The sequence below is a fragment of the Scyliorhinus torazame genome, chromosome 7 (genome assembly GCF_047496885.1).
Source record: "Scyliorhinus torazame isolate Kashiwa2021f chromosome 7, sScyTor2.1, whole genome shotgun sequence".
Taxonomy (NCBI): domain Eukaryota; kingdom Metazoa; phylum Chordata; class Chondrichthyes; order Carcharhiniformes; family Scyliorhinidae; genus Scyliorhinus; species Scyliorhinus torazame.
The window spans coordinates 55,164,445-55,179,146 of NC_092713.1; the positions used below are offsets into that span (position 1 = coordinate 55,164,445).

The following is a 14,702-nucleotide window of genomic DNA, read 5'->3' on the forward strand; positions in this document are numbered from 1 at the left end:
GATACCACAATCGTTTTTCAATCAGCTTCAGTGCACCTGGAGGAAGGTGGGGAAAATCAGCCCGGGATGATTGTTATACGTTGGTCCCCTGCTGAGTTGCAAGTCCATGGGCGAGGTTAGGATCGGGTTCACCTGTGATGGATCTTCTGATTAAATAGCCCATTGACATTTCACAGTTCAGGACCACACATGAACAATGATTATTTTGAGTGAGACACTGAAGGATTACTTATCATTTCATTGGAAAGGTATCTCTTTGTATTAATCATCTTAGCCAAACTTGAGTTGGCCAGGTTAAACCTTCCGCCAAACCTCAGTCATCAGCTACTGAGATTGGATTTAGCACTGTGATAGCGCTATGACACCATCACCTTAAACCAAGTCTACCAATGTACATACCACCAGCACTATGGGCAGTATAATGTACTTCCCCTCCCCCAGTCACTAAACATACTTTGCCTCAACAATAGACCCAAATGAATGGAGATCATCAATCAAAATAAGTCTAAATAAATTGTTTTCTTCTAATGTTTCTGTTTCTATTGCTTTGCTTATGGTGGAAATGTAGAATATTTGCTCATTTACTTTCCCTCTGCTGTCTAGATGATTGAGAAGCTTTTTCCCTGTGTTATTCTAACTCCCCTGGACTGTTTCTGGGATGGTGCCAGGCTTCAAGGAGGTTCTGCTTACCTACCGTAAGTACGACTGAGTTAATTACTATGTTTTGGGGTTTTAGGGATTGATACTCCAAAAGTGACACACTGGACATTTCTCCCAAGTTTTGGGTCTGAATTAAAGTGGTGAGGGGCTGAACAATGGCCTGCATTCTTCCTCTGCGATGTGGTTACTTGTCAGGCAGAGCAGAGAGACCCATGGGAATTCTTTGTCAACAGACGGTAACTGAAGTTATTCTCATGCTAATCTGAGCCTTATTGCTGCAAGTTGCCCAACAAATAAAATGTACACATTATTCATGCCACGGGCCCTATTTGAAAAATGCCCCAGAGAAGAAAAAGGCCCTCTTTTGATTAAAATCAGCTCACTTGACAGTATTCCATTCTTGAAAGATTTTTCACAGTTTTTTTTTGTTGTTTACTCTCTTTGGTGTAAAACCGGCACTGACTCTTACTCTCTCTCAAATGCGTCTTTTTAAACGTATCACAGTGGATGTGTGACACTTTCAATATTTAGCATCTTTTTTGTTTGCTTCCTCTCTCCTTCCGAACCACAGAAGTTTCCACAGCTCACCCCCCCCCCCCCCCCTCCAAACTCCACCCTACTCCCTCCTCTTCATTGCTGGTTAGTCTGTGTGTGCCGTCAGCTTCCGCTTCAGTTCAGCCAGTTCGAGAGCGCGAGAGAGAAAGAGAGAGAGAGAGAGAGAGAGAAAGAAGGAGAACAAAGAATGGCAATCTATTCTCAAAAGTAGAAAAACAAAAGGGCTTGAGAAGACTCACTCAAGCAAGAAATAGGAGATAAAGGAACCTCTCTTTGGTTGCAGTAGAAGGGGTCGCTGGTATGTGGGAATCAGAAAGAGCTAGCTTGATGCAATGCCTTGCTCATGAATTATTGGAGTGTCGTTCTGCCAGAGTTAGACTTTTTATTCCCCCTTGCCTTCTTTTTGAGATGTCCCTATATACTCAAGACTCTTTTTCCGACATTTGTTTAAAAGATTCCTCCACTGGGCGGGGGGGATCAAGATCATAGGCAGACTTTAATTCTGAGAAGCCAACTGAAAAACAGAAAAAAGGAAAACTAATGAATGAAGCAAGGGAGTACCAATATCAAAAGCACATTTTATCATTTCATTTCAAAGAGGTGGAGTTCTGGTTTCAGCTTGGACGGCGCTTTAAAGCTCAGGCGATCTCATTAAGGTGACAGCAAAATCTTATTTAAGGAACCATCTGAAGAAAACACACTTCTTCACAAATTTCCCTTATGGACATATGGCCAAGATTGAAACATTGCATTGCTTGTAATCAGTAGCATTTCATTGCCATGTGTCATAGATTATTTGCAAGACCGCTGGCTAACATTTCTCACGGAAAAAGGAACGGTATTTCAGAATTCAATCCCCAAACTGCCCATAAACGCTCAAAGTTCTATGCAGTAAAACAAGAGTTTGACTTATTCAGTTGTCTAGTTGTTTGCTGCTGAACCTTAAACCTGTGGTGATGATGTCAGAGATTGTCAGTTCTCTTGTGCAGACATCACCAAGAGTTATTTCGTCACTGAATCTGCCACCATTCGGTATCTACTGACAGCCACTGGCAGCAGAGAAATGCAGTAAAACACCTCTCTTTCTCTAAATATCGTCCTGCCTTCATTTGTTTTAAGATACAATAAGATGGGCAGCACGGTGGCGCAGTGGTTAGCACTGCGGCCTCACAGCGCCGAGGTCCCAGGTTCTGTCCCGGCCCTGGGTCACTGTCCGTGTGGAGTTTGCACATTCTCCCCGTGTTTGCGTAGGTTTCGCCCCCACAACCCAAAGATGTGCAGGGTAGGTGGATTGGCCACACTAAATTGCCCCTTAATTGGAAAAAATGAATTGGGTACTCTAAATTTATGAAAAAAAGAAGATACAATTAGATACTAAATGAAAGCAGATGGTACAAACAAGTTTAAGATTGTTGCCTGATCTCACTTGTGAGGTGAAAGTGTTTGGACGTCACTCTTTTATTTTGCACACTTTATGCTTAGAATACTAGCATAAATCACACTGCGGTGTCTGGTATTCTGTTGCTCATCAAAGTAACATTTTATATTATTTACTTGAGTCACCAAGCATTTTAGCTCATTTAAATGTTACAGGAAGTCCTGAAATAAAAAGAGCAATTGATTGACTTCATTCTCCCCACCCCACTTCCAGCAAAGAACCCAAGAAAGACCTGACAGTTCTGAAGAACTTTATTAGGTCTTGTTGAAATGGAGCAAGGCAGTCTGGGGAGGAGGGTGCGAGCTCCCATATAGGAACCGCTTCTATCCTGCCTCCCCGAATCCAGTTTTCCGTTGAGCTCCGAAATGGTGATGAGCTGGCAGCAGCAGTGGGTATTGGAATGCACTGAAATGAGAAGAAAGAAAGAGAGAGAGAGAAAGCGGAAAAAAAGACACTCTTTGTGGTGGCGGGAGAAAACCGTACAAAAGGATATTTTACAGATGAAGAGATTAATGATTTAATGTGGCTGAGAAGAGAGCTGTTACATGGTGAGTGGGAGGAGGAACGAGCACAATGGGGGAGGGGGAGAGACACAATCGAGAGTGGCAGCCAGGGTTGGAGACTGCAAGGCTCTGTTTGTGGGGCGTAATCTGATTATTTAGAGGAAAGACCTTTAATGAAAAATTAATTTGATCGGGTCTGACACATAGCCTGGATATGTGCAGTTGGAGAGTGCCTACTTGTGGAAAATTGGTTTATTAAAATATCACCTAATACAGGCAGAGCTTGAGATCTTAAACAGGACGACACTAATCCCTTCCTTAAAGAAGCACAAACGGTGGGAAAAGGATTCTAATGTTTTGCCACATCAGATAACAAAATACTTCATAATTTTTTTTCCTAGTGTTCAGCGATTGCCATGCATCTCTTCTTAGCTGCTAACGGGTGATATTGTGCTGTGGGAATTATTAGCATGTCTATCTATATGAAATTCCTCTGTTCAGTTATATTAATTTTAAAATACTGGATGGGCAATTTCATAAAAGCACATTTGCTAATATTGAATGATGAGATATAGCTCTGTTAATGTTTTATTTGTGTTTATATTAAGATTCTTTTTTCTTTTGATGTATTTAATTTATTGATTTTTAATTAGTTTAGTGACCCTATTCCCTGAAATGTAAAGCCTGCAGACAGTAAAGCTCACAGGTGTACGGCAGCCTTTTGCAGTCTCCTTGAATTGCCTGTTCCTCTCACTCGTTCGCAGGTTGCTTCTTATTACAGTTTAGTCAGTTTTTAACAAACAGATTTACCTCAATAATTAACCCAATGTCGTCAAGTCAGAAGAGGAGGAGATTGCCTCTTCCACTCACTCATTGCTCAAATTTAAAATGACCCAGGACAAACCGCACGGCAGTAATATCAAGACATTTGAGAGTTCTCCAGTAATTGTCATGTCTCACTGCACAAAGTTAAGAAATACGAGTGGGCACCGCGACCTGATCAGGCTTTCCCTCACTTTGTTCCTCCATAATAGGATAATACATGGTCTTTTACTTTGCATCTGGCAATGATATAGGCTTAAAGGAGAAGGTACCACCATGGTAAGTATTGTCAATAGGAAGTACTTACCCACAGATCACCTCTATGTGTTTTATAATATTTGTATGTAGGGGGGGATTAGAAGTGAGAATACAACATTTTAAGTTTAAGAATATTTATATTTGTGGAGTTCCCAATTTATTTGCCCACCTTCTGTGAAGGTTGGGGCAGGTGTGGTGGAGTAGCTTGAGAGTCTGGAAAGTATCAATGACACAGTGTGCGTAGTGTCTTTAGAAAGTGAATGTGGATTGGTTCCTTTCAGGCTAAACAGTTTCCATTGCCAGAAGTTACCTGTCGAGTGGCCTTCTCAGCTAAGGCGAGCATTAGAAAAGTGGAATAACTGAAGCGATCTGAAGACCTTAATGACGTGGGGCGTGTGTGGGGGGGGGGGCGGGGGGAGTGTCTGCTGATTGCTGTTTGTAACCAACTTATAAATGCATTCTTCATCCATATGTTTTTGATTTCACTGCAAGTAGTGGACAGAGGAAATCGTCTGCACAGTAACTTAAACAAATAGCATCACTTCCACAAAGAGGGAGTCCTCTCATCAGTATAAATTGAATAGTTAAAAAAATGTATGATTATCAGTGATGTTTCTTTCTGCAATGTTTGTTTTGTCGGTGTTTTGGGCAGTCGGTAATTTTATTCAAACTTTAAGTGGAATAACATCATCAGTAAAATTGACAGTGGGGAGGTAATGGACTTAATGCCCGCAGTTAAAATGTCAACAGATAAAACAATAAAAAACACAAAGGTTCTCCAGGTTAATGAGGATTCATTAATTCACCTCCCTTATACTGTCTCGCATTGTAACTCCTCCAGCACACGCACCCTCTCATTGATTCACAGTTCAAATAGCATTATCCCACGTAAGCAATCAACAGTCCGACAGAAAAATTATTTTAAAAAGCATTCGATGGTGAAACAGACGGCAAAAGAGATCCTTAATATTGAGACCCCCTGTGTAAATAACATCTGCTTGGTTATATTGGAAAATTTTAAAAAAGCAACGTTAGCAGAATCTTTGAAAAAACTTGGCACAGAATTTGTAACTCCTGGCCACATATTCCACATCTAGCAATATCATTTGAATGCAGGTGAGAGCAAGTCCCAGAATCCAAATGGATTATTTGATAGGATATGGGCAAAAGCTAGTCAAAAACTTCACTACTTGCCTACCTGTAAGGTGGGTGGTCACCAAGCATCACACAACTTGTGGATGCTAATATATCTCAGCTCACACAGCATGTCAGCCTCTGCTGATACGCCAAGTCCCACTCGAGCTTGAGCAGTACCCACATTTCCTCTTCCCCCTAAGTATTACTCTGCCCCATACAAGGCAACCAGGAATCTCCCACATTAGACAGCGGCCTAGTAGACCTAGGTTTACAACATTTTCTTGGGGATCTGATGGTCTCCTTCCAAAACTGGAGACCATCAGAACCCCCTCACACACACACCAACCAGGCGTTTTACATCCATTGCCACAAAGTGAGGATAGAGATTGGTTTGATGATGTGTCTTCTTAACTGAAAAGCATAAGTAGTCTCACGATTAATATTATTTGCAATGCAGATAACACTGTGTTTTCAGAAGAGTAATCTTTTTTCTGTCTTTGAGTTGTCCTCCATGAAACTCAGTGCAGCACTCCATCTACTGGCTTTTATAAGAACCATCAAAGTTCACTTTGGCAGTCAAGGCTGCATTCTGAACTTTCAGCCCATTGGTTGAGCATGCAACAAATTGTCTATGAGCTGTCCCATTTAACTTGATTGAAGACGTAAAGAGAATTCAACCTGTGCGGCGCCAGTAATTTATATAACCATTGCAGAGTTGCTCCTTCAGCCTGTTTCCTAACTTCCTGTTACAGATTACTTCAGATCTGTACATCACTGATATCAATTGGAGGTAGGGAATATGTATCAGTTTAGCGAAAATGAACAATTTAAGGATTAATTTTTTTTTCAACAGTGGAAAACCAGATATTCAATGGATGAACCTTGACCCTGTGCAGCTCCTGGATGAACTGGGGCAATTTACATCTTTGGAGGGATTCAGAGAAATGCTAGATAAGGCTCAAGTAGGACATGCTTATATGGATAGACCTTGCTTACAACCAGTTGACACTGAATGCCCTACAACTGCCCAAAACAAAAAATCACTGGAGGTAAGCCCTTTGATAATCTATTTCTGTACTTTTGACCTCAAGGTAAATTTTGGTCTTCAGCACTTGCAGTGCTGAGCTGCACATGTCACGACTAATACAGCCATTTGGGAACAGCCCTAGTGCACAAAGCAATGCAAATGCAGAGGAGCAGAATTTGCCCTGCAGTTTCAGAGAATTAGGGCCACTGTGTCTTTTAGCTGCAGAGGATCCCAACATTCACCGTGACTTCCTTATTAATTTGACTTGTTATCTTAAAAGACGGGGGCGGGATTCTCCGGGCTCCCAGCCCCGCATTTCCTGGTGGCGGGAGGTGGTGCACCTTTAGAGAAGATTGATAGAGTGGAAGTCTCTTTCTAACAAGCTCATGTTTGAAACAATCTTTTTTTTAAAATTTAGAGCACCCAAATCTTTTTTTGTTCCAATTAAGGGGCAATTTAGCGTGACCAATCCACCTCGCTGGCACATCTTTGGGTTGTGGGGGTGAAACCAAAACAAACTCGAGGAGAATGTGCAAACTCCAAACGGACAGTGACCCAGGGCCAGGATTGAACCCAGGTCCTCAGCACGATGAGGCAGCAGTGCTAACCACTGTGCCGCCATGCCACCCCGTTTGAAACAGTCTAAACCGAGTTTCTTGTGGGTAAGGGTCCATATAGAAACCTGCACCAATTCTGAATTGTTCATTCACTTCACTAAATGCTTGATGTAGGTCCTCAGAAGAGGTATTGGAATAGACCGTTGTGACTCTAAAGACAGGGGCCACTCAAATCAAGGTGACTTTCCGCCTATTGGTTAGTAGCAAAGTTGCCAGGTATCTACTTACATTTTTCAGAGAAGTTGTGGTGCCTCCCTTCGCACTGAACCTTGCTTGAAATTAGAGCCTGCTACTAGGTGCCGGAATGTGGCGACTAGGGGCTTTTCACAGTAACTTCATTGAACTACTTGTGACAATAGGCGATTATTATCATTACCAAGTTACCACATGTAAATTAAGCATATTTTTTATATTGTTACAGGCTCCTAATATTCCCACAGAATTAACTGGAGGCTGCCATGGATTCTCAAAGAAGTTTATGCATTGGCAAGAGGAGCTGATTTTGGGCGGTGTGAGGAAAGATTCCCAGAATGTACTGCTGAGGTGAGGCAAGAGGAAGAAGGAGAATTAAAGGAATTAGAATTAGGCCCAAGTGGCAAAATTAGTTGGAGCTCTAAAGCTTCAATTTGAATCCTTACCAGACTTTTTATATGTAAGTCTCTTTTCTCTCATAAGAGGCTGGGTTTGACAGGGGTGGATTTCCTTGGGCCACCCTCTCAATATATTTCAGGAGGTTCCAGCCATTTCCTAGTGGTCCTGCGCTTGCAGTACAAAACCATGGGCGAAATTCTCCTACCTGCCCCGCCACATTTCTGCCCCGACCGGCCGGCGGGAGTCTCCATAACACCGGCCGGTCAATGGGGTTTCCCATTGTGGGGCAGCCCCACGCCGTCGGGAAACCCCCGGGCGCCGGCAAAACGGAGACTCCCGCCGGCGGGAGAATGACGCCCCATGTCTAAATGGGTGACAACTGCTGGGAATTAAGTCAACTGCTGTGAGAGTGGCTGGAATGAGAAAAGCATGTGTCACAATGAGGAAGTCGATGATATTCTTTTGAAATTGCAGGGTAATGTACAGTGGAATGCTTGAAAGTGCTCTGTTTTGTAACTAACCTGTGAAGCAAAATGTTAAGAGGTGGACAAGGTAGATGCCCTTTTTGGAATGGCAGCATTCTGATCCACCAAAACATGGCCCTGTGCAGAATGAAGCCCCATGCATTTGTTGCAGGCCGGTTGCATAATAATTCCAGGATGACTGCCCGCCTGATCATCCAGGAAAGGATGTGTCCTCTTTACTACAACAGTGAAACTGTGCCCTTCCCATTTTTTGGGTGTTTCAGGATGGTACTGTTAAATTTGCCAGGTTATTAGTTGATCAGACCTTGCCCTATGGCATTGCACCCACTTTGATGACATCCTGAAGAACATACCACTTGAAAACTAGCCGAATAGAAGCAACCGGCTGGTTGTGTCGTTATGCGCCAAACGCAGAATTATTATTCTTGTTAATGTGAGCTTGCTTTGTTTTGGCCCCAAGTGGTGTTGAAGGGGTTAATGTCTAAATCAGGCTGATTTGCCTTCCAGTAACCACATTGCAAAGGAATTCCTTGCAAGGGCAATCAGTGCTGCCCTTTGACCTGATCTCTGCTGTTGCCAGCTGCAGTAAGTGGATGGTCATATAATCCTGCCTCTTACATCACTCTTTCATTCTTAAAGAGCGAGTCTCACCATCAGGTCCCTTTTAAAGTAGGGAGGGTCTCATCACTAGAGCCCCTGTTTTAAAAAAAAGGAGCCTCACCATTAGGAATGATTTTAAAGAAAAGGATCTCATTCTCTTTCAAAGAGGCAGTCTCACTCACCACTATAACTTCTTTTTTTTTTAAATCAAGGAATTATTTTAACTTTTAATATCCTCGGCCACTTTATTTCCGAGTGCCGATTAATGTCATTTAGAATGGGTATGTTAAAAAGGAGATACAGAGCCTGCCAACACAAAGGAGCTGGGAAATAAATAAAGATGCACGGCCTAGGGTTCCCACTGCGATAGCAGAAGGTGTGCAGGCGGTACTCCTGGCTGTTTGTTCCCAAAGACAAAATTGTGGGATTGGAGTCATCTTGTAATCAGAAAACTGGCACCTGTAAAAGGGCTTCAGCAGCACCTGCCCCAATTTCCCTTGTAAATTCTTCAGAGATTTCTCCAGGATCCCAGCCTGGAGAAAAGGAGATATCTTCAATTCTAATGGGAGCCTTTTGTTCACAGAAGAGAAGTTATTCAACCCACTGCATTTGAGAAAAGCTAATGATCCTCACGGATTGTGTAAGGTCTGGGATTGGGAAAGGCTGTTGATCCCCTCTGGAATTGAAAAAATTGGTAATCCCCTCTGGGATTAAGTCAGATGAACTCTGGGGGCGGGATTTACCGAGCAACCTGTCATTTCTCAGCGGCAGAGGCGGATCTTCAGGTCCTGCCGTTGTCAACGGGAATTCCCGTTGAATACACCCCTCACCACCGCGATACTCAAGGCAGGGGTGCACCGTAGGTGGGTCCGGAATATCCCTCCGGCGTGAACAGCTGGTAAATTCCGCCCAGGATCTTATAACAGTGATCATTTCAATTCAGCTACTTCACATTGTAGTATTCAGGAATTCTTTTGAATTGGGCGGCAACCTCTTCAAAAGAACACTGGTAGACATTGGCAGCTAACCTCCCCGCCCAACTCCATGGCTGCCTGGGGAGTAGTGTGCAGCTCTGGTAATAGAGAAATCTAAAGACAGGACAAAATAACACCGATCATTTCAAGTTATAAAGAGGAAATACTTTAAATCGTAAAAAAAATTGGATGGAATGTTATATAATCCCAGTATTTTTTGATCCTGTTTATTTTTCTATTTAAAATCTGCCTGAAATGAATGGGATTACAACAAAGTTGGTCCTTTGCCCAGAAATGTGACCTGGGAAATCTCCATGGATGTGGCACAATCCCTTTAAACAGGCCGTGAACAACTTGGAAACATTACTTTGTGATATGATTTATGATATCCTAGTTTTGCTCTTTGAGTTATGATTGTCAATGTGCCAACCAACAGGCTGCCCAGTAGCTGAAAGCACAAACTGGATTTGCACCTGTGACTCCACTCCTGTGAAGTTTCCATGCTGGAGCTGCCAGCAAATTATGTTATTCTGGTGATGGGAGGAATCCTACTTTCCTGGTCCAATGTTGCCCAAGGCTATTCTGGGTTGCCTGACCTATGTCTAAAATTTAAGGCTCAGGATAATAATTCTAGGAGGCACAGAGTGAAAGGCCAAACTGGTTTATTTTAAACTGAAAATCAAGTCGCTACTGCGGCACACAAAACAAAATGTGCCAGCTCAGGACTATCAGGATCTGCCGGTCAGGGTCTGGGAGCTACGCTTAAAGATCCCGCTAATGAGCTTCAGCTGGGCGGGCCTCCACTCGCTCACCACAGGAACACGTATTCTACAAAGCCTATGGGGAGATCAATCTGGGCGGGGGACAACTACTCAGGATCCCAACAGGATGATGCCATCTTCTACACTCAGCTCTTGTCGTTTAGTGAGCAATGGCTTCATGTCCATGGAGTGTCCTCGGATTCTGTCATTGAGGATCATATAGTGCAATTTTTCCAGTGTGGGGTTCTTCTGGGTTCACGCTTGAATCTGCTTTGCGGATACAGACAAGTATCATGATGACTTCTTCTAATGCCGACAGAGAGGTCAGGCTTGTGGGCAGTGGGAGACGACTCAGGGCATCTGTGTTAGCAATAGGTGTTCCTGGGTGGTGCTTGAGAGAGTATTTGTAGACCGCTAGCAATAATGCCCAACATTGGATCCGAGCTGAGACGATGGGGGAAATCGCTTTATCCTCTTTGAAAAGTCCAGCAGAGGTTTCTGATCTATTACAATTGTGAAATGTTGACCATAAACATATGGGCAGAATTTCTTCACCCCAAATATAACAGCCAATCCTTCCTTTTTGATCTGAGAATAGCGTCTTTTCATGTCCGCCAAAGTTCTGGATGCAAATGCTATAGGTCTATCTGTGCCATTGTCCCATCAATGCAAAAGGACTTCCCCTACTTCATACGGAGAGGCATCACATGTTAATACCGTTCCTTTCTTTGGGTTGTAATGAGCAGGGAGGGGCGATTCTCTGATATGGAGGCCAAGTGGTCGCGCCGTCACGTTTCACAACGGCGCGATCAGAGCCCGGGTACGACTTATTCTGGCCCCCATAGGGGGCCCAGTTGGGGCAGCCCAATCCTGCGCATGCGTGGGGAACGTCTTACGCACGCCAGCCCCTCACCAACATGGGGCCGGTGTTCTGGGGCTGCGCGCGGAAGGAGGTAGGCCGGGGGGGGGGGGGGGGGGGGGGGGGGGGGGGGGGGGGGGAGAGGCCGGCCCGCTGATCGGTGGGCCCCGATCGCGGGCCAGACCCCATCGGAGGCCACCCCGGTGAAGGAGCCCCCCTCCCCCCCCCACAGCCCCCCCCCCCCCCAGCACAGCCCCCCCCAGCCCACCCCCCCCCCCCCCCCCCCCAGCATTCCCGCAGAGTTCCCGCCAGCAGCGACCAGGGGTGGACAGCACTAGCGGCGGGAACCTGTCGTATCGTAGCGGCTGCTCGGCCCATCCGGCCGGAGAATCCGCTCGCCAGTTCTCCGAGCGGCCCGGTGCGAATCGCGCGCCGCTCGTTTCCGGGGAGGGTGGGAGAATCACGTGCGGAGGTCGGGGTGGCGTGGCGCGATTCGCGCGCCGCCCTGGCGATTCTCCCACCCGGCGTGGGGGGCGGGGGGGGGGGAGAATAGCGCCCGGGATGTTTGATGATAATAACTGCTGCTTCACCTTCATGAAGGCTTCATCCTGTGGCACCTGCCACAACCAGTTTTGGTGCTTTTTTAAATCAGTGTGAGCAGGGGTAACAATGAAGTGGCCAAGCTTAGAATAAATTTCCCATCACAGTTTACTAAGCCTAGGAAAGATTTTAATTCTGTCGTATTTTGCAGGGTTGATGCCTCTTTGATGGCCTTGTATTTATTCTCCATTGGCCATTTTTACCGATTCAGTACCCTAGGTAGATCACTTTGCTTGCCTGAAACACACATTTTTCTCATTTGAAATGGACACCTGGATCAGAAAATCATTTTGGAACCTCCTCCAGCTTTGCTAGGTGCTCTTTTCCCATGGCTCTTGTGTTTCATATGTCAAAGAACAATACAGCACAGAAACAGGCCCTTTGGCCCACCAAACCTGCGCCGATCATGAAGCCTGTTTAAACTAAAACCTTCTGCACTACTGTGGTCCGTATCCCTCTATTCCCATCCTATTCATGGACTGGGCTAAATAGCTGGCTTGTAATGCGGAACAAGGCAGCAGCATGGGCTCAATTCCTGTACCGGCTTCCCCGAACAGGCGCCGGAATCTGGCGACTAGGGGCTTTTCACAGTAACTTCATTGAAGCCTATTTATGACAATAAGTGATTATTATTATTATAGAAGGAATCTTTTTCAAGTCTTGATCCGTGAAATTCATCTTCCCCAGAGAGCAGTAGCAAGATGGTCATCGGATATTTTTAAGCTGAGTTAGATAGATTTTTAATTGACCAAGGAAGTCAAAGATGGTAGATAGTAAAGTTGAGTTGAGGCAACAGACAGATCACCCTTGGGCTTATCAAATAGCAGAGCTGGCCCAAGGGGCCGAATGGCCTACTCCTAATTTGTATGTATCAGCAGATAGGGATCAGAATTGGATTTCTCCCTTTCACAGCGCAAGGGCTATAGAGCTTCCAATCCTGTACCAGTTGATGTGAGCTAGCTCAGCACAGAATGTGTGGAACATCTGGTTTGGTACTATAATATGTAGTGCATTTACTCACAAAACCACCAGGGAATGTGTTTTTTAATGTATATTTTCTTCTTGATTTCCCACATCATAGAGCAGAGAGGGAAGGACAGGCAACCCACACTCAGATCTTTACCCCTCTATAACTGAATGAGTGAAAGCATCCATATGAATGACTATTTGCCCAGTTTCTTTCCCACCCTGTATGGAAGCATCCTGACAGCTCTCTCCCACTCTGCACGCCACAGACCACCATAAGTGGCATGTGCTGTCATGTTGGAGCTCCAGTGCACTGCACCACTGCTACTGAACTGTTCCTAAAATGCAGGGCAATCGCTTGACCTTAAGGCCACCTTGACTCTGATATCAAAATATTCCTCATATCCACATTATTAACAGAGAAATCAGTTAATCGCACTCTCTCCCCAGCGATATGGTCTTCATTTTAAACATGCTCCAAATCATTGCAACCCAGCATAGAGTACAAATGATGGCTTCCCTGCTGATTACGACAATGACTGCTCTTCAAAAATACTTCATTGGTTTGAAAGCACTGTGCAACATCCCGAGGCTCTATAGAAATGCAAGTCGTACTTTCTAACCAGGGACCTGGGTTCGATTCCCGGCTTGGGTCACTGTCTGGGCAGAGTCTGCACATTCTCCCCATGTCTGCGTGAGTTTCCTCCGGGCGCTCCGGTTTCCTCCCACAAGTCCCGAAAGACTTGCTTGTTAGGTGAATTGGACATTCTGAATTCTCCCTCTGTGTACCCGAACAGGCGCTGGAATGCGGCGACTAGGGGATTTTCACAATAACTTAATTGCAGTGTTAATGTAAGCCTACTTGTGACAGTAATATGGAATATATATGTTTATTAAAAACAAACTTTGTTTATCCTTTCCCTCCCTGACTGAAGTGCGGAAGCTCTCCAGACCATGTATCTACTGATGAGCCCAAAGCAACTTTATGAACATTTCAAGGATGATTATGAAATCCATGACATCAACTGGAACCAGGAAAAGGCAACAGCTATCCTGGAAAGCTGGCAGCGGAGATTTGTGGAGGTATTTCTCAAAGTGCTCTGCCCTATTCTTTCTTTGGCATGATGCTACATAGTGGAGGAAATGAAACACAAAAGTGACCCCACAAGTGAGGAGCTTGGCTTGCTTGTGAGGAGCTTGTCTTGCTTGGAGGGGAAGCAGCTGAGGTCACCCAATGGGCCATCGCAATCTTAATGAGAATGAAGCCACAACCCATTTTGTCATATGTTGCTAATTGCTCACAGAGTTTGTTCATCGTTGGCATTTTTGATTTGTTGAAAGGTGGTGGGCTCAGATTATGGTGGCCCTCTAAAGGGAATGGAGGAGCAGAGGGAACCTGCGTGTGCAGGTGTGTACAAACCCACACGAGGCCCATGGGGAAACCAGAATTGATCCTCTGTGGGGCCCGTGGAATACGAACTTCCCCGGTCGTGGGTGGAGGCCCACCCAGCTGGGGCTCGTAGGATCGAGCACAAAAGCCGACTCAAGCAGGGTCTGGCATGTTGGTTGTTCCAACGGGGGCTGTGAAGTGTAAATAATTACTGCCGTGAGCAGACTTTATGTTACGTTAAATAAATCCTTTATTATTCCTACCACTGGCTTCCTGGTCATTAAAATGTGACTAAGTCGAGCGGCATTGTGGTTAACACTGCTGCCACTGTGGAGCCAGGTTCGATCTCGGCCCCGTGTCACTGTCCGTGTGGAGTTTGCACATTCTCCCCATGTCTGCATGGGTTTCACCCCCACAACCCAAAGATGTGCAGGATAGGTGGATTGGCCTTGCTAAATT

At 44.9% G+C, this 14,702-nt stretch overlaps 1 protein-coding gene across 2 annotated transcripts in view; it reads left to right on the forward strand.

Moving 5' to 3' along the window:
* Positions 1-14,702, forward strand: part of ptch2 (patched 2) — a 142,605-nt gene that overhangs the window by 64,619 nt on the left and 63,284 nt on the right. Inside the window, exons 5-8 of one of the 2 annotated variants that reach the window (XM_072510730.1) lie at positions 604-695; positions 6,227-6,422; positions 7,439-7,560; positions 13,789-13,936. In XM_072510730.1, coding sequence (XP_072366831.1) covers positions 604-695; positions 6,227-6,422; positions 7,439-7,560; positions 13,789-13,936 — 558 coding nt within the window. Of the gene's footprint in view, positions 1-603; positions 696-2,979; positions 3,202-6,226; positions 6,423-7,438; positions 7,561-13,788; positions 13,937-14,702 lie in introns of those variants that run through there. The other variant, XM_072510731.1, reaches the window with a different exon arrangement.